The 20,120-nt window shown below is 41.7% G+C and overlaps 2 protein-coding genes across 2 annotated transcripts; both read left to right on the top strand.

The window, feature by feature from the left end:
• The first annotated feature begins 9,041 nt into the window (after window positions 1-9,041).
• Window positions 9,042-15,777, top strand: LOC136543970 (uncharacterized). The gene is made up of 4 exons (XM_066536274.1): window positions 9,042-9,216; window positions 10,963-11,156; window positions 13,645-14,893; window positions 15,417-15,777. Exons 1-4 carry the CDS (start codon window positions 9,042-9,044, stop codon window positions 15,527-15,529), a joined length of 1,731 nt encoding a protein of 576 aa, XP_066392371.1. The 3' UTR covers window positions 15,530-15,777.
• LOC136542897 (uncharacterized) lies at window positions 12,824-13,573 on the top strand (the record flags this gene model as incomplete). The annotated part of the gene is made up of 1 exon (XM_066535523.1): window positions 12,824-13,573. A coding segment is annotated over exon 1 (504 nt), but the record flags the coding sequence as incomplete, so codon positions are not given.
• Window positions 15,778-20,120: the final 4,343 nt, after the last annotated feature.

Genomic DNA, 20,120 nt, shown 5'->3' with positions numbered 1-20,120 from the left:
GGAAGCATCTCAAAAGAGTTAAGCTTTTTCATGACAAGATGATAGCATTCCTCACGCTCACTCTTTGTTCCCTCATGGAGCGTACAAATGTCTGACCATAGTGCATGGGCGTCTTTGTGGTTCCTCACCTAGTTAAACACATCTTTACAAAGGCCTCTAAACATGGTATTTCGAGCCTTTGCATTCCATTTCTCATAATTCACCTCATCGCCTTGTAGGTGTGTAGCATCCTGAGGTTTTGGGAAGCCTTATGAGGCAGCTCTAAGTATTCCAACATCTAGAGCTTCTAAGTATGCCTCCATGCGAATTTTCCAATATGGAAAATCATCCCCCTCAAAGATAGAAGGAGGTCCATCCCCATAAGACATCTTTCTCTAGGCGGTTAAGCCTAAATACATGAGCATGAGGCTTTGATACCAATTGAAAGGATCAAGATGCCCAAGAGGGGGGGTGAATTGGGCTAATTCTAAATTTTTTTGCAATAATTAAATCCTACGGTTAGTCTAGTTAACCCCTTGTGCCTAGAAAGTGTTTCTAATGTTCTACCACACAAAAAGTCTTGCAACCTAAGTTCCAATCCTACTCTAGCATGGCAATTCTATGAATATAAAGACAAGTATAGAATTTGCTTCAAAGTAAATGCTCAAAGTAAATAGAGAAGGAGAAATGCGGCGATGTTTTGCTGAGGTATCAGAGAGTCGCCACTCCCCACTAGTCCTTGTTGGAGCACCCACGCAAGGGTGTAGCTCCCCCTTGATCCGTGCAAGGATCAAGTGCTCTCTACGAGTTGATTCTTTGACACTCCGTCGTGGTGAATCACCCACAACCGCTCACAACTCAAGTTGGGTCATCCACAAGCACCGCCGGATGATCACCAAGCTCCCAATCACCACCAAGCCGTCTAGGTGATGGTGATCACCAAGAGTAACAAGCACGAACTCTCACTTGACCACGACAAGCCTAATGAGAAGGGTGGATGCACACTTTGCTACTCTTGATCTCACTAATGAGGGCTCTCTTTGGGATTCTCAAATCTCAATAACCTCACTAGGACCTTGCTCTTCTTGGCACTCTCAAGGGTGTTTCTCAGTTGTTGAAATGAGCAAAAGTACCCCCACACATGAATGGAGGTGGTATTTATAACACCAGCTAAAAAATGAACCGTTATATGCCTCTGCGGGGTGATCGGACGCTCCGATCATGTTGACTAGACGCTCCGATCAGTTTTCCTCGAACTCTAGTGTTTAAAGTGTGACCGGACGCTAGCCAGCGTCTGCGTCTGGTCATGATTTTCCCTCTCTAGAACCTTACTGGAGTCGACCGGACGCTGGCCCTCAGCGTCCAGTCACTTCACCTCTCAGCGTTCGGTCACGCTAGATGATTTCACCTTGATCAAATGAAGTGACCGGACTCTGCGCCAGAGTCCGGTCACACCGAAGCCAGCGTCGGTCAGTATTTGACCCTCCATTCACTTCCAACTCTCGATCATATATGAATGAAGTTTGCTCCATTGGATCTAAGGGCTATTTAGGAGCTACCTAGTGCTAGATTTAGCAAGTGTGCACCACACCTAACTCACTAGACTCACCTAGGTCAAGCTACCCATCCATACCCCCTTTAATAGTACGGCCAAAGGAAAAACAAAGTCCTAAACTACTCTAAGTGCCTCTTCAACACCAAATGGCACTTAGAACTAGTCCATCCTTAACCTTGTCGTCCATCCTTTGAAAACCAAAACAATTTCCATCGTAGGGGCATGACCACCATGATTGCCCAATCGATCTCCATTACCGTGATCTAACTTAATTGTATCTACAAAACACACATTAGTCACAGTAATCATGTATTGTCATTAATCACTAAAACCCAACTAGGGGCCTAGATGCTTTCAATTGGGTAGAATATTAGAGGAATAATTCCTAAGTCATTCTTAATTACAAGTCAAAGCATACTATGGTTAGTGCAATTGCGCCTAGTAGTCATGGTAAAGATTAACTTCATATCTACACATAAGGGATATTACTAAGGAAAAATTAAGAGCAGAGCTTTTCTTCCTTCGTAACCAGATCCTACATGCAAATCTATATTCGGGGAGTGGACTACAAAGGACTCAACGGGAGTGTCACATCCGTGATCTACCACATGACCCAAAATATAGGGTGTATCTGTAGGTAAACGACATATAAGAACCACACTTACACAATAGGGTTTCTATCTTCTCAAATGACTTATGCCTCAGGGGGTGGTAGGGGCTGGTATATATAGGCCGGAGCATCAATCCTGAGCCCTCGGATCAAACCGACTTGAATAAACGGCATAGATGCATCCTATGAGGCGGTGGAGAACTGACATAACAATGGGGAGATAGACAGGTGGGCCAAGGGGCTAGGAGGCCTATAGGTGGGGCTGGTAGTGTCCTCTGGAACCTTCTAGTGTCCATTTTGCGGTGGATAAGCATGATTAATTCCGACATGTAGGTCCACCTTGACGGTTTTTTGGTTAAACCCTATAGAAATCATAGATTCACCAAAACTCATGGAATTTATTAGTTTAGACCCCTAGACCTTTGTTGGTGATCATATTTATGCCCTTATACATGTTATATTGACAGTTTATAATGGTCGTTAACTACCATCAACAATCACTAACCTTCAAGGACCCAAGCAAGTTTGGGTACCTAAAAAGAATTGATCTTCTTTTATAGGTCACTTATAAAGCTGGAGGAACGCATTAGGTTCTTAATAGTGGGTGCACTCAACACATGACCGGTGATGCTAGAATGTTCAACTCAAGTGGCAATGATGGTTATGATAGTATCATATTTGGTGACAATGGCAAAGGCAAGGTCAAAGGGCTTAGTAACATTACAATATCCAATGACTTGAGCATATCCAATGTGTTGCTAGTTGAGAGCTTGAACTTCAATTTGTTATCTATGGCTCAATTGTGTGATCTTGGATTTAAGTGCATATTTGGAGTGGATGATGTAGAGATCATAAGTGTAGATGGCTTTAATTTGATCCTCAAAGGTTTTATATATGAGAATCTATACTTGGTTGATTTCAATGCTAGTGAAACTCAATTGTCAACATGCTTGTTCACTAAATCTAGCATGGGTTGGTTATCGCATAGAAGGCTTGGTCATGTTGGAATGAAACAATTGAATAGATTGATTAAGCATGATGTAGTTAGGGGCTTGAAGGATGTTGTATTTGAGAAAGACAAACTTTGTAGTGCTTGTCAAGCTAGCAAACAAGTTGGAAACACCCATTCTAAGAAAAGTATGATGAGTACTAGCAAGGCATTTGAGTTGTTGCACATGGATTTGTTTGGGCCAACACAATACACTAGCATCGGTGAAAATAAATATGGCTTTGTGATAGTGGATGACTTTACTAGATACACATGGGTATTCTTTCTAGTGGACAAGAGTGATGCGTTTGCAACTTTCAAATAATTTGTCAAGGGCATTCATAATGAGTTTTAAACAACCATCAAGAGAGTTAGAAGTGATAATGATATTGAGTTCAAGAACACTAGAATTGATGAGTTGTGTGATGATTATGGAATTAGACATCAATTCTCGGCCAAGTACACTCCACAATCAAATGGCCTTGTTGAGAGGAAGAATAGAACACTTATTGATATGGCAAGGTCTATGCTTAATGAGTACAATGTGAATCAATCCATTTGGGTCAAAGCAATCAACACCACTTGTTACTACATCAACCAATCATATTGTTACCCATTGAATGAGAAGACACCTTATGAGCTTTTGAATGGTAGATGCATATTTTTGGGTTTTTAGTTGCAAATGCTACATTTTGAAGAAAGGCACTAGATTGGGAAAGTTTGATAAGAAATGTGATGAAGGATTCCTAGTTGGTTACTCCGCTACAAGAAAAGCATATAAAGTTTTGAATTTGGATAGTGGTACTCTTAAGGAGGTTCATGGTGTGGAATTTGATGAAACCAAGGGTTCCCAAGATAAAAATAAGAATCTTGATGATGTTAGAGGCATTCAACTTTCAAATGACATGAAGAACATGGATGTTGGTAAATTGAGGCCAACACAAGTGTTAGATGATGAAGATGACAATGTGCAAGTGCTCTCTAATTCAAATGAAGAAGTTGATACAAATCAAGCTAGTTCATCCTCTCAAGTGCAAAATCAACAAGTGTCTAGTACATCATCTCAATCCAATGCAAGCAATCAAGTGCAAGTACTTGAACCAACACACATTGCAGGAGTTTATCCATTGGATACTATAATTGGAGATATTTCTAGAGGTGTACAAACAAGATCAAGACTAGCATCATTTTGTGAGCATTTCTTATTTGTGTCATTCATTGAACCAAAGAAGATAGATGAAGCTTTGAAGGATGTTGATTGAGTTAATGCTATGAATGAAGAGTTGAACAACTTCACAAGAAATCAAGTATAGGAGTTACTTGAGAGGCCAAAGGGACACAATGTTATTGGAACCAAATGGGTCTTTCGAAATAAACAAGATCAAGATGGGATAGTAGTAAGGAACAAAACAAGATTGGTAGCACAAGGTTACACTCAAGTTGAGGGTCTTGACTTTGGAGAAACATATGCCCCGGTAGAAAGATTGGAAACAATTAGGATCTTATTAGCCTATGCTTGTGCCCACGACATCAAGCTGTATCAAATGGATGTCAAGAGTGCATTTCTCAATAGCTACATCAATAAAGAAGTCTATGTTGAGTAACCTCACAATTTTGAAGATTAAAAAGAAGCCCAACCATGTGTACAAGTTGAAGAAGGTATTGTATAGCTTGAAACAAGCACTTAGAGTATGGTTTGAGAGATTGAGAGATTTCTTGCTCTCTAAAGGGTTCATTATGGGAAACGTTGACACTACTCTTTTCACCAAGAAGATTAAAAAAGACTTGTTTGTGTTGCAAATATATGTTGATAACATTATCTTTGGATCAACCAATCAAGACTATTATGAAGAGTTTGGGAAGATGATGGTAAATGAGTTTGAGATATCTATGATTGGAGAGTTTAGTTATTTCTTTGGTCTTTAAATCAAGCAATTGAAGAATGGTACATTTGTGGGTCAAGGAAACTACATTAAAGACATGCTCAAGAAGTTTGGCATGAATGAGAGTAAAGCTATTAGTACACCTATGGGAACAAATATAAATTTGGATAGTGGCAACATGGTGGATCAAAAGTTGTATCGCTCTATGATTGGAAGCCTACTCTATGTGACCGTATCAAGATCGGATGTTATGTTTAGTGTATGCATGTGTGTAAAATTTCAAGCCTCACCAAGAGAAAGTCATTTGAAGGCTACAAAAAGAATATTGAGGTACTTGAAGCATACACAAAATGTTGGTTTGTGGTATCCCAAAGGAGCAAAGTTTGAGTTAGTTGGTTATTCTGACTCGGATTATGCGGGGTGCAAAGTTGAGAGAAAGAGCACATCGGGCACATGTCAATTGTTGAAAAGATCACTTGTTTCATGATCATCAAAGAAGCAAAATAGTGTTGCACTTTCAATCGCCGAAGCCGAATACATATCCGTAGGTAGTTGTTGTGCACAAATTCTTTAGATGAAGGCCACCTTGAATGACTTTGGAATCAAATTCAAACAAGTGCCATTACTATGTGACAATAAGAGTGTTATCAAGCTCACCAACAACCCGGTTCAACATGCAAGAACAAAGCACATTAATGTCCGCCACCATTTTATTAGAGATCATCAACAAAAAGGAGCCATATCAATTGAGAGTGTGGGCACTGAAGATCAACTTGCTGATATATTCACCAAGCCACTTGATGAGAAAAGGTTTTGAGGAATGAGTTGAACATATTGAATTTCTCAAATATGTGTTGATGCACCCCCACTCATATGACATGCCTCTCCTTCGAGCAATCTAAGGTAAAAGTTGATTGGCATGCATACATCCTTTTCTAAGGATATGTTTAGTGCATCTAGTCATTCCTCATGTTCTATAGGCTTATTCATGAAAAACAAATGAATTTGATGCTTGTATAGTACCACTATTGCTTATATGCTTGACTTGATCTAGTGGTAGCATATTACATGTTTATGGGCTTGTGAACCTAGTGTTTGATCTAGAAAATGAGCTATAAGTGTTTAACTCAACATGGTACAAGATAACCCTTGAAATGAGGTGTCAAGAAGCTTGTCCTTGGATCAAACCGAGTTAAATATCTTTGGCAAGTATTCTAGATTGAACCAAATTTGGGAAAATAATCCTCGCCCCATTGATTGACTTTGATAATCTTAACCCCAACTAAAATTGGAGCTCATCTTTTGTGGTCATTGATGACAAAGGGGGAGAAGAACAAAGATATAAGTAATAGGGGAGAGAAACAAAGGTAAAGGGGGAGAAAGATAAAAGGCGAGAAATTTGACAAAGGAAGGGGATCAATTAAAATTTTGAGCACACAAGTAGGGGGAGCAAGCTCATGGACTTGGTTGATGCATTTGAATGTGCATTTACATATGTTTGCTTGCATTTGTCTAAGTTTAATTTCAACATCCATGCTTGTGTGGTGTATGCTAGTTGTAGGTTTAAATGATGAAATGAAAAACTAGCATGCATTGAATGATAGTTAGATATGCCTTGCTTTTGTTTATACAAGTGGTACTAGAGCCTTGCTTCTAATTTGATCTCACAAGGTATCTAGTGTCTATGTTTTGCAAGTCCAATCTAACAAATTATGGTGCTAAGGATGGTATATTGGTGCACTCCAATTGGTATCACACTTCAAATGTCCATCTCTTATACCTTAGCATCATTTGGTAGACTTTGACTCCTATATTTCCTATCTAAGCATATGTGAAAGCTTCAATCCAAACTCTTAGCACATATATAGGGGGAGCAGTTGCTACCAATTCGGGTTCATAAAACTTGTCCAAATCCTTTACACATGGTAAAAATGCTTGGGCAAGCAACATGGATTCAAAATTATTTTAATTCACATCTTTGTGAAAGGGTTATCATCAATTACCAAAAAGGGAGAGATTAAAAGCTCTAGTTTGGTTTTGGTGAATTGATGAAACCCTAGGTGCTAACCTTGTTTCTCTAAGTGATCATGAGATAGGGTAGCACATTCCAAGTGGTAGAGCAAATGGTGATGATCATGATGATGGTGATGGCCATAGAGATGATCAAGTGCTCGGGCTTGAAAAAGAAGAAAGAGAAAAACAAAAGGCTCAAGGCAAAGGTATAAGTGGTAGGAGCCATTTTATTTTGGTGATCGAGACACTTAGCAAGTGTGATCACAGTTAGGATAGATAGCCATACTATTAAGAGGGGTGAAACTCGTATTGAAATGCGGCTATCAAAGTGCCACTAGATGTTCTAATTCATTGCATATGCATTTAGATTCTAGTGAGTGCTAACACCCTTGAAAATATTTTTTAAAATATGTTAACACACATGCACAAAGTGATACACTTGGTGGTTAGCACATTTGAGCAAGGGTGGAGAAGTTGGTGAAGTCAAGGGGTTATTTTCCCTCGACTGAATGTTGTGACTAGACTCTGGCCGGACGTCCGGTCAGTAGAAGAAGCAATGCATTAAGGGTTTGGCATTTGGTCAGATGTGATGTATGCTGACGCAATGCGCAGGAGTTGGCCAGAGAGGACCGGACTTGGGTCTGCGTCTAGTCGTGTGTGACCTAATGCGTCCGGTCGTGGATTTTCCTCTCTGGATCCTTACTGGACTCGATCGGACTCTACACAGTCGTCAAGAGCAGTGCGTCCGATCGATGTGTGTTGGCACGAGCGTGCGCGTGAGCTAGGCTAGAACCAGTGCGTCTGGTCCTGTCTTGGGCATGTCCGGTGTGAACTTAACCATGAAAGGAAGTTTGTCGACCGTTGGGATCGGGCAGCGGAGGTTGAATGTGGAGGACACATGGTCGCATCGTAGCGACCGGGCGCTAGGGCGTCTATGTCCGGTCATCCCGACCGGCGTGTCCGGTCAGTGCGTAGAGGCGCCCCCTTTGAGCATAACGGCTCTATTTTGTTGGGGGCTCTATAAAACTGTGTTGGGTGGCTCTTGCTCACACTCTTGGCCATTTGCATTGCCTATATAGTCTTGTGAGCCTACCCAACACTCTCTCACTCAGCTTGATTAGATCATCACTTTGGTGAGATTGAAAGCATCCAAGTGCATTGCTTGAGTGATTGCATCTAGAGGCACTTGGTGATTGTGTTTTGCTGCGGAGTTCGCTTGTTACTCTTGGTGGTTGCCGCCACCTAGACGGCTTGGTGCAGCAAGGATCATCGAGCGGAGAAACATGCTTGTCTTCGGCTTCGATCATGGTGATTATGAGGGATTCTTGACCTTTTCCCGACTGAGAGCCAAAAGGTACTTAAGTGGATTGCTCGTGGCTTGTGGATCCTCATCTTATGTTGGTTGTGCGACACCCGATTGTGGGATTGGTGTGTGATACCAATTAGTGCATAAACCTTCAAGTGAGTGTATCACCATAACGAGGACTAGCTTGCCGCCAAGCAAGTGAACCTCGGTGAAAAATCTGTGTCATCTCTTGTCACTGGGATTCTATTGTGTTTGATTGGCTTCATCTTGTGATTGGCTCATTCCTTGACACGGTGGTATAACACACTATCCATCTCTTGTATTTATATTCATAGTGTAGGTAAGCTTTTTAGTGTAACTAGTTTTGAGAGCTAGCTTGTGTCTTGTCTAGTGGTTAGTGATGCTCTTTAGTTAGTTTTTGAAAGCTCGCTAACTTAGTGATAGTGACCTAGCCTTGTGTGTGACTTAGAGACTATAGCAACTAGAATTATGGTTAGATGGCTTGCAGTTTTAGTAGGCTAGCACAACATTCGCTTCGCTTCATAATTATCTAACCACTTGACTTAAGTGTTGTTGTAGAATTTTTAATAGGCTTTCACCCCCCTCTAGCTATTAGGACATTTCACCAGGGAAGCGACAATAACCTTTTTTTGAAGAATGCTGGTATCCAAACAAGCTCCACCAGAATAAAGACATCAGCGGAGAGAATGCTTCGGGAACAGCTTGCTGCTGAACAAAAAAGTTCTGCTGCCCTCGTCGATCAAGTGGATGAACTGAAGAGGAAGACAGAAAAGACTGAAAGGGAGCTTGAGGAATATAAGAAACGGCAACAAGAGGAGTACAACAATTTCCGTGAGCTATGCACGCGCTTCAGCTCTTCTGGTAATTCTCAGTCTTCAACTCCTGCGGCTTGATACAGTGAACATTTGTGATTTGATGTGTGGACTCATGTGTCGGTTTGATGTGTGAACTCGTGTGCCGGTTTAATGTGGTGATACTCTGTCAGTGGTTCGCTGCTGACGTATGAAATATAAATTGTTGTTATTTGATTGCTAGGCTAAATAGTTATGTAGTCAATCTATGCAGTAGTGACGATCTCGAATTACTTTTATGACGAATTAATTATACTCCACGCGGTAGAACTAGGACAGGCCACGTGATCAAATAAAAATGCGACACGTGGACGAACCCGTGCACGACACGTGAATTGGCCAGGGCATGACACGTGGGCTATTAAAAATCTGACACGTGGAAGGAAATCGTCAAGCCACATGGACGTATAAAAATATGACATGTGGACGGACAGCGTAGTGACGCGTGGTCAAATAAGAAACGGATACGTGGACTAATAAAAATACAACACATGGTACAATGAAGAAGTGACACGTGATCCAACGGCAACACGACATGTGTGCTAGTAGAAAACTGACATGAGGAACAACAGGAAAATGACACGTGGTCCAATAAGAACCTTAAACGTGCTAGAACCAGAGATGATCACGTTGTGCAATAAGAAAGTGACACGCACCTGAACCATCTATAATGCAACCGGCTATAGCATGTACACGTGGGCTATAGCATATACACATGGAAAACATCTCCAACGGAAGCGCCCACCAGCGTGATAGTCCCATGTCACGCATGCCAAAACAGTTCTATGATGATCTGTTTTTCGTCACAGATCAAGACACTTTTATGGCGATTTTGTCAGATTTGTCATAGATATGCAAGAGTGACGCGACTTCTATGACGAACCATTTTTCGTCATAAATTCATCATAAAACTGAAATTATGACGAATTTGACTTCTTTAGTGACGAAAGCTATTCGTCATAGAAGTGGATATTCCTAGTAGTGTACGAAGATAGAGCATCGATCGTTGGCGTGGTGGAGGCACCAGCAGTGTGAAGGTGCACCACGAGCATTGGCGGAGTAAAGCTCGGCGTCAACAACCAGCTCATGGTGAGGAGCCATGGCTAGTGGCGGTTATAGAGGAGCGGGTGACCAACTCATGCGAAGGAGGAATAACCGACCTGCGGTGGTCCGTGGGGAAGGTGGCGTTGCTGCCTGCCTTGATGATCCAAGCTCAACTCGCAGCACAAGCTAGGGAAGGCTACCGATGTAGATGCTGGGGGGCCGACCATGGACAGAGGCATGACTAGACGGGTCCATCGCTAGAGAACGGTTGTGGCAAATGTGCAATGGCATAGTACATGAGTGTTGGTTCAAAATAATGCGTTGGCTGCACAAAAGATATCGACAGGGCCAAACAAAAAAGCTTGTTAAGCTGGCTCAGTGGCTCATTCCAAAACTTGTTTTTAAATAAAAATGAGTTGATTTCGAGTGACTTTCGATTGGCTCAGCCCGTTACGAAGTTTTTTATCTCAAATAACTCCAGAGACCGTAATAAATGAGATTATATCAATTTTAAAGAAAAATCGAAGAAAAAAAGTATAGTTGGCTTGGCTCTTTATCCGCACCTACGCATCGGTGGAAACCGCCTACGCCTCCAACGACTAAAACGTCGGGCCAAAATGGTTTATCAGGAATAAACGATTTTTTCCCTCTCTTATTACTTGCCACGGTGTCGCGCCCACGCATTCCCCCATCCCCTTCTCACCCCAAACAGCCAAAACCCCCCGCCCCCAACCCTCGCCGCCGCCCTCCGCCAGCACCGGACCGACCCTCCTCCGGCCCAACCGCCTTGACCGCGCCGCTCGCTCAGGCCTCTCACAGTCTGGCGACGCAGCGCAAACTGCCGCCGCTGGCACGGTGCCCTGCTTCTCCGGTCGCGGCATTCCCCCTCGCAACATCCCGGCTGCGGTACGGTTCTTGGCTGTTGACCCAGCCTGCGCATACCAATTTACTTGATTTGATTTACCTTTAGAAGTTGGAATAAACAGAACAGCTCTGTTGAATGTTGGTATCCTAATACCATTAGGCTTTCCGGGATCTCCGGAATGGAGGAATTGGGGAGAAATTGTATTCGCGGATTGCAGGCGCGTGGATGAATTTGTACAGTAGGAATCGCAGTGTTATTAGACATCGACCCATTACCTTGAGCAAACGATCTTGTAGGAGTCACTAGGAAAGTTTCGTCCCTCCTGTTCAGATGCTTGGACACTGTACATGTTCTATAGTTCGCCAGTTCTACCCTGCAATCTTGGCTCTCTTATCTCGCAGTTCAGTGAAAATGTCACTCCCTCCGTTCCAAATTGTAAGTCCTTCTGGTTTTTCTACGCATCTAGATGTATATTATGTCTAGATACGTAGAAAAGCCAGAGCTCCTCACAATTTGAAATGGAGATGGAGGGAGTAGCATTTACCATGCTGTTGGACTTGCACTATCCTTATTGCCGTGTTGACTTGAAAGGTAACATCAGACTAGCCATTCATAGATATATTGGACAATGTTCAACTGAATTGATCCAATGATGCAGATATGGTCACACTGCCAATCATTTGTAGATTTTGAAGCTTTACTGCTGGCTTTCTCCAACTAATAAGAACAGATGATGCTTCTCATCAGTCCTTTATATCTGATCTAATGTTGCCACGTTTAGATTTGAAAAATCTAGTTTATGAGATGATTATTTGCATGTCCAGTTGCATGTAACATGTATAGTGCTATGACATGAGGAAACAGTTACTTTATTTACTCATTATGTTCTTCAAAGTAGTTGACCTAGATCTTGTTTTTTGTTGTTAACCCCATATAATTTTACTATATCAATGATTAGATTAAAATGCTTCAGAAATGTTCTGCAAGAACCTGATATTGAATTTTTTTTTTTTTTTTTGCAACACGGCTAAAAGACACTGCTCTAATTGGGCTACTGTTCTTCAAAACCATTAGTTCTGCAGCACCAGCTTCAAATCAGTTCTGATGATCTTAGAAAGACATTTGCAAAGATATAATGAAGCTTCAGAAGTTCACTATGATTGTCTACCTTCTTTTACCACTTGTCATTCCTTAATAATGCATGTTAGTTAGTTTTGTCCCAGAAAGCTATACCAGCATCTGTTGCATACAATGATGCTGCTCAAATTAAAGGATTTGGTAAATCTTTCACAAATATGAAAAAAATAAAAAATGTGATTAGGTCCATTCTTATTGTGTTAATTTTCAATCTCCTAAATCTGAGATAATTTATTTTAGTACTCTGTGTTGCTCCATTTTGCTGGAAAATTTTGAGGTCAGTGGTGGTCCAAGAAAACATGCTTAATTTAGTCTGTTGGCTAACTTCAAATAGCTCTATCTAGGAATACTAATCCAAAAGATGAGTTGTAATTTGTCAATCTAGTTTTTTATATCTCAGAAGAGCTTTTCAAGTTATTGTGATACAACTTCTTTGCTATCTCCTATTAACCAACCCAATATTGTTACAAAATTCAACTTCTTTGTTTGACAATTTATTTTCTCGCAGCAGTGTAACATCTACCAACACACAGTTACTAGCAATACTACTGTTAGCTCTGAGCTCCTTCATTTTAGCGGAACATCAATTATGGAATTGTTGACAGTCTTATTGTGGGGTTCAATGTCACAAACAGGAAATATGGAAGTGAAAACTCTCCCTTGAAAATGCAATTTGTAACACTTCATTTATATCTTGTTATAGAAAGATCCACAGAATCTAAGATGCAAATAATCTTATCTTCCTTATTTATCCTGGATTGCCCTACCATTTGATCACACCAAGTTCCTTCCAACGTGTCATTTCTATTTGATTCCAATGGATCCCCGTCCTCCCATTGGGTTCTCAAATGGTAAGAGTTGTCCAAGTGAACCACTGGGAAAGCCCAATCCAGTGAATTTGCATTCGCAGTTTCCACAGCAAATCTCATTTTCGCATCCATCGTATACCATGAGTGCCCCCCACCAGCAATTTCCCCAGCAACACCTATATCCACCAAATGTCCAGTATGTTGTTGTTCAACCACAATATGCTCCATTCTCACTGCCACAACTACCACCTCAACCTGCTGGGACTATGTCAATGCCACCTCCTGCATCAGCTGGAACTATGCCACTGCCTGCACTGCCACTTCAACCTCCAATTGCTGGAGCAGTGCCATTTATGCCTGTGTCATACTCAGGCACCCTGCACTCTGTAACTGGTCCAGATTTACAAGACACTGTTAGTGTAGACAATGAAGAGAACACTCAACCTGATAGGACTTCTAAGCGATTGCGATTGAATTGGACAGAATTGGAGGACTTAAGACTGATTAGATTTTTTTTTTACTCAGTTCATGATGTCAGGGCTCTGCATTTCTTTTCTCTTACATGTTTGTGTTGGAACTGCAGATTAACGCTTGGTTGAATAGTTTCAAGCTGAATAGTTCCAGGAAGAATGGCGTGCACTGGGGAAATGTCACAAAGCTGTACAATAGCAGCACTCCAAAAGATCGGAGAAGGTCACGAAATCAATTGAAGCTCCACTGGCACAAGATTACCATGAAGATGGCCCACTTCTATGATTGCTGGTGCCAAAGCGAGAAGAAATATTCGAGCGTGCAATCTGTTAAAATGCAACTGATGGACAAAACATGGGTAAAGTATGACGAGGAAGCAAGGGCGATGTACCTTGAGGAAGCAAAACATGATTTCACGTTGAGCCATCTTTGGAAAGCTGTCTGGGACCAACCCAAGTGGAAAAGCTACATCTCTTCATTATATTCCAAGGGTACCAAATTATCTGAGTCTGGAGACTGCATGTCATCCTCTGAAGATGCCAATGATGTATCAGAAAAAGAAATGGATGACAAAGATAGCATGTCTAAAGGGCAGACCCAGTGCCGGAGGCTCCCACATGAGTGGGGTCTGGGGAAGGGAAAAATCGAGGCAAGCCTTACCCCCGCAAAATCTGTGGAGAGGCTGCTTCGAACCCCCCACAAAGATAGCATGTCTGCAAAGAAGAAATGGGAGGGCAAAAGCAAAATGTCATCTCCTTCAATAGAGTTGCAACAAGGCATTCAAAGCTTAGTGGGTCCTCAAAACGTGCTTGAGAAGAATAATTTAGTGGCAGACACTTCGACGCTCTATGAGTTTCAGCATGAGAAGGAGAAATTGATGGCTGGCACTTTGAGTTTCAATGAACTTCACCATGGAAATTCAGTTAGGGAAGACGTGCCTGAAAATGGAAGACATCCACAAGATTGCAAAGGACTGGAACATGCAATGACGGTGAGATGTGCTCCAGAAAAAGAAACACACCCACAAAGTTCCAAGATGGAAAAGGCCAAGCGGAAACGTAAAGGGAACATATCATATCCTTCCTCGGAGGTGCAGGAAGACATTAAATGTGCAGTGGATCTACAGAGAATGCTTCAGAAGGATCGTGAGAAGATGTCGGAGGTACAAATCCAACTCTCAAAAGAGAAGCTTGAGATGGCAAGACTAAAGCTCCAGGAAGCAAAGGAAAAGAAGGAAACAACACTCTATGAGAAGTACACCGAGCTATTGATGGCTGACACTCAGAGGTTCAACAATTTTCAGAAGGAAGAGCATCAAAAGGCAGTGAAGTGCATGGGTGTGATGCTATTTGGTAAAGATGGTAGGTAAGTTTCTTTTAGTAGGGCACCTCCTTTTGTATATAGTGAATGCTCGAAATATACTATTGGTGCTTATACTTGTCAGTTTCGTTGATAACTTTTACCGAGGTGCTATCCTTAGAATCTATCTTCTTGGTGTGCTACAGTTAGTTTCTGAATTTAAATTACTGAAAGGTACTGGGATAACATAGTTGGTTTCTTTGAAACTATCTGTGCGATAAACAGCTTTGACAACTATAACAGTACGTGTTCACTTTCAGAAAAATGAATTGAATTGTTTATGGTAATGTATTCATATGTCTAGCTGTTTCCTAAGCTGTAATGGAGTTGAGAACAAATAAATCTATGTGAAACACGAGAATGGAAAAGGAAAACATGGGTTCAAAGATACTTGTCATATGTTCTGAAACAGTAGTTCTGTACATAAGTGGCAAGAGGAGGAGGTACGGTTCTTGATAGTACAGGTGTTCATCCTGTTGAATCTGAAAGCAGCCAGTTAATTCTTGTTTCCTGACTCATGAACAGAAAGCATCTCCACCGATCAATCAACCAAGCAGTCATTCCTGTTTCCTGGTGCTTCTCATGCCAAAATTTCTGGCCCTTCAGAATACAACAGCATCTTAACTTCAAACTGTTGATTGAAACGTTATAGTGGATTTGTAGGCTTACTACATCTGTACTGAAAGTTGAATACCAAGATTGGTGACAGGACAGTGGAGCCAAAAGTAAAAGACCTAAGAAAGAGAGTTTTATCGGTGACAAAGAGATCAAGGAGCGGAGGGAAGGGAAGCATAAAGGAAAAAGGAAATAGGTTGGGAATGAATTGGGATTGGATATAGTGGTCGGGATGTTTTTATGCATAAAGTTTCAACAGAGGAAACTGACGATGGTCTTGTTGCATGCCATATGGAAATGCTCCATCATCTACCTATATTTGACAATTTATACAAAACTACTGACCTATGCATTTTGCCCTTGAAGAACATTAGTGCTAGAAATGAGGCAAGGGTACAGGAAACCCCTGCTGTCGTATAATAAATATATAGACAGAGGTGAAAAAATGTACACAGGCAAAGATAAAAATCACTTGTGACTGTTGAGAAGCATGTTCTGTTAAGGGAATGTAAATATTTCTGTGAACTGAGTCATCTTGCATGTGTTTCTGGCAGTGCTGTCATTCGTTGGAAAGGATAATGTTGGCAATTGATCAGTGACATAATTGTCATCCCACACACCATTCCGGAGACCGGAGAAAAACAGTTGATCGATCTCCCACTTTACAACATGCAATTCCTTTGAAGTGGTTAATGTTTTCATGTGGCATGCCGCCTAAAAAGACCTCTCTGTCAGAGGATGCATGGGGTATTTGGGCCATCTGGAATTCTGCATGGGGTATTTGGGCCATCTGGAATTCTGGATAATGAACATACCGAATCAGCTTGAGCTTGACCCAAGGCATGCAGATGCAGTTCATTCAAGAATTTGTGCAGATACGTTAGATGAGGAGAGCTTCATTTTTAGTTTGCAGGTTGATAATTCATAGGCTTGCTTTCGTTTTTGGTCTGGAAACTCCCATCTATAATCGAGTTCGTGTATTCATTTGCAGTAACAATCAGCCGGAGTGTACATTATGCAAGTGGGGAGAGAGAGAGACAGGAAAACTGAACACCATATATACCCTGCCTGCCTGGTTGAGAAAGTTGGGAATACCAAAAACCCTTGTTTCCACCTTGTCCTATATAACCAATAAGGAGTTCTTTTAATAAAAAAAATGTTCATAGGCTAAGGGAGCAATGTGGTTATTAGACAAATGGTAGCAAAGGATGGAGGTATCTTAGTTTAATTGTACTATTCAAGCTAAAGCTAGGACAAGCTAGTAATTGGGTTCTCAACAACAAAACTTCTAGCCTTCTAGGAGTATAAAATCGGATGGCATGTCGAGCTGGTGGTGAGCTATGCTTCATGCCCTTGCTGATTACAACAGATAGAGAAGTACGCAAATAAAGCATGTCCTTTGCCCATGATCTGAAACGGCACCACCATTGGCTCTACGCCTCTACCTACGGATGTTTGATTGTTTGAGTCATCAAGTGAGCATGTAATAATTAATCAAGAATTGTTGAGTAATTAAGTCCATGGGATCCATTTTTATTTCCTCATGTTTGCCTCATAGATATTATCATGGGAATATTTTGCTACTGTCGGCACGAAATTTCGTCCCGTGCCGAGGGCACACGAGCAAGTCGGAAGGGTCTGCTCGATGGAGCTATAGATCCGCCTGGCTTCAACGCAGGGGTGGTTGATCCTGCGTACTCCTCCCGAGACGTGCCAGTCAATTTGACCCTACAATTGACAAGGAGAAAAAGCTAATCAGTAATTTAAGGCGGAACATGCCGGTGTTGCCAGACAGTCCCGAATGTGCGGCTCTGAGAGCCGATATGGAAGAAGATCGACTAAATAGTCGATTCCAACATATTCATAAGAATAAATCAGTTAAACCTCGTGGGGTTGTGTAAGAAAAATCGGTTATCATTCAGGATTAATATCGTTATTTAAACAAATATTAGTCAATGGCAATAAGATGTCAACAATAATCAGTTTATGCTAAGCCAATGACTGCAAGTAACCAAATCTCTTTTATATAAGGAAGCATCTCATCACCATTTAACCATTTAATAAAGATAAATCTAATAAACATATTAGATCTCATCTATCGCTATGACCAGTGGGGCATGAGGCAGAATCATGCAGGCCGTAGAAACAACAATAGATTTGACGACCTAACTCATTACTAATATCAGTGGGGCATGAGGCAGAATCATGCAGGCCGTAATATAATAATAAGATTATGGGGCTTGATGGGACAAGGGGTTGTTCCTGATCTTTTGGTGAGTGTGGATAAACTCGATTTGGGGTGGATTCGACGTTGGCTGTCCGATTACAACGACCACAAGGTTGCTGCGCCTTAGCAACAGGTACACCGACTCCGATTGTGATGTTCTTGCCGTGCCAAGAACACCAAGAACCTGCAAGCAACCGAGAACAAGCAAGAACAAGATGAACAAGCAAATAACTCACGGATTTAAGCCAAAGGCTGAATCTGAATCACAAGTTAGGGTCTTGAAACAAGCAAATCGGGTGGTCTAGCCGACACATGCGTTTACAAGGAAGAAGCAGCAGCTATCTTGCATCTAAACAAAACCCACCCTCATTCTGATGGCTGCTGGCTCTATTTATAAGGAGGAGAGCACAAGGGGGAGTGGGAAACCCTAATCTGGGCGTCCCTCAAAGGGCTGTAGTCAGTACAAGGCCCAAGCCCAAGCTGTAGGTCTCTGCGTCCTTTGGCTTGCTGCGCACAGCTTCGGTAGATTCTGATAGTGGGGTTGGACCCATGTGAAAGAGGACGACGCGCTCTTTCCAACAAGTCAAAAACCAGCTTCATTGGATCTCGTATCAAGGAGTTATGGTACTTTTGATGGAGTGTCCACTGCTGTCTTGAGATGAGCTGCGTGCCCCATTAATGATGATTCCCACTTGTTCGGCTGCTCCATCCTCATCATGGGGTCTAAACATGAGGCAATGGAGTCTTGACCATCATTCCTAAGAATAAGACAATCATCACCATGATTTAGTAGCATCCAATTCTGAGACGAGTTTGTATGAACAGCGAGGAATGACTTTACCTGATAATTAAGTTGTCGTGCTTGAGCTCTTGTCATCGGACCTTGTTGTGCAGCAGGTGTGGTTGTATCCGTGGAAGGGATGTCCTCATCAGGGCTAACACATCTTTTAACCTATCTCTACTTCAACGGTCTCGTGACGTGAACTGCATATGTGAAAGCACTCGATATCGGCTAAAATAACCGATTCAAACATAGCGCACATTTAAGGTCATGCCCTATCAGGAACAAATCTACCAAGTAACGATCCCCACTCCACGGTGCTAATAGTGGGGTGTGAGGCAGAATCACATAGGCCATGATAACGGGTCATAGAATGGTTTTCGTTAGCCAATAGATCTATTCAAGATAAAATATGCCTTAACCACACACTATGCACGATCAAGATTGATATAAAACAGCCAATAAAACATAACTCATCGTTTAAGATGCAGATTAGATCGGTTCAGATTAACAAATGATGGGCTAAACAGGATATAAGGCCAATCTAGATCAATCCCAATCGGACAAAGTGATATTGTTGTAATTGAATAAATAATGAAAGCAATAAGAAATATCGGTAACTTAATGAATCTATCCAAAGGATGCCACCCTTAGATAGAGCCTATAACTTGACCTTAATCTAGTTCGAGTAGTGGAGGTCGACCGGATCGATGCAGCCGTGCTTGAACTAAACAAGAGTCGATAACTAGCTTATACCAGAGTCGCAGTGGAGGTCAACTGGATCGATGTAGCTGTACGAACAGAAGTATAAGTCTTGACGGTACTTATAGACAAGCCGGAGGTCGGCCGGACCAATGCAGCCCTGCTCGCTGAAGAACTCGCTGAGATCTACTCTACTCCTACTCCTAAGGGGTGGCCGGAGCCGAAAAAAGTAAGTAACTTGTATTTGATTGATTGTGTGTCATTTTACAATAGTCGGGGTCCAATATTTATACCCGGAGCCTAAACATGAATCCTATTCGAGTATGACTCATTACAACCTTAGACATAGAAGAAAACATTTCTAATTTAAGATAACTTGGACCCTAATCTTTCCCTTTTTGTAGAGTTCGATATGTAGTTTCCTGGCGCCAACCGTAGCTCATCATTGCTATTTGCTGACATCATCAAAGAGATCCGATTCCAGAGTCTTATCTGAATCAGCTGATATCGATCCTTATGCAATCGATTCCTTGATCGACACAATTTTCGAAGCGTGAGTTCCCGCGTTCTTCTCTCCAATTTTTGGTGTAAACACTTGCCCCCCAATTTTGGGATAAAAGTGATTTTATTCCAAAATTCCTATTTATCTGTTTACCACGCCGCAACCGTTTTACTCCAAGATATACTCGCGACTCCTGACTTCACAGGCCGAGTCTTATATAATGTCCCTATAGTGTCTTTTCTGACTCACTCGGCCTGTTTGCTTTCCCCTTAATTGTTCTTCCAAAACATACTGAAGCCAAGAGAAGATATCAATGAGGTAATGGAAGCTTCCAAAGTCTTCCAATTGGGATCAGATATTCCCTCTCTTTGCATGCACGACTGGATCAGGGTTAGCTTCTCT

This window comes from Miscanthus floridulus, chromosome 3, assembly GCF_019320115.1.
Source record: "Miscanthus floridulus cultivar M001 chromosome 3, ASM1932011v1, whole genome shotgun sequence".
NCBI classification, from domain to species: Eukaryota; Viridiplantae; Streptophyta; class Magnoliopsida; order Poales; family Poaceae; genus Miscanthus; species Miscanthus floridulus.
The sequence above is the reverse complement of the archived record's forward strand: the minus strand, read 5'-3'. Positions and strand labels throughout refer to the sequence as shown.

What these genes read in the sequence shown, in the direction of transcription:
- LOC136543970 (XM_066536274.1), top strand. Translation starts at nt 9,042, where the DNA reads ATGCTTCGGGAACAGCTTGCTGCTGAACAAAAAAGTTCTGCTGCCCTC. An exon ending in CTCGCAACATCCCGGCTGCG is followed by an intron (nt 11,157 to 13,644) that starts GTACGGTTCTTG and finishes TTGGAACTGCAG; the next exon opens with ATTAACGCTTGGTTGAATAG. An exon ending in GATGCTATTTGGTAAAGATG is followed by an intron (nt 14,894 to 15,416) that starts GTAGGTAAGTTT and finishes ACTCATGAACAG; the next exon opens with AAAGCATCTCCACCGATCAA.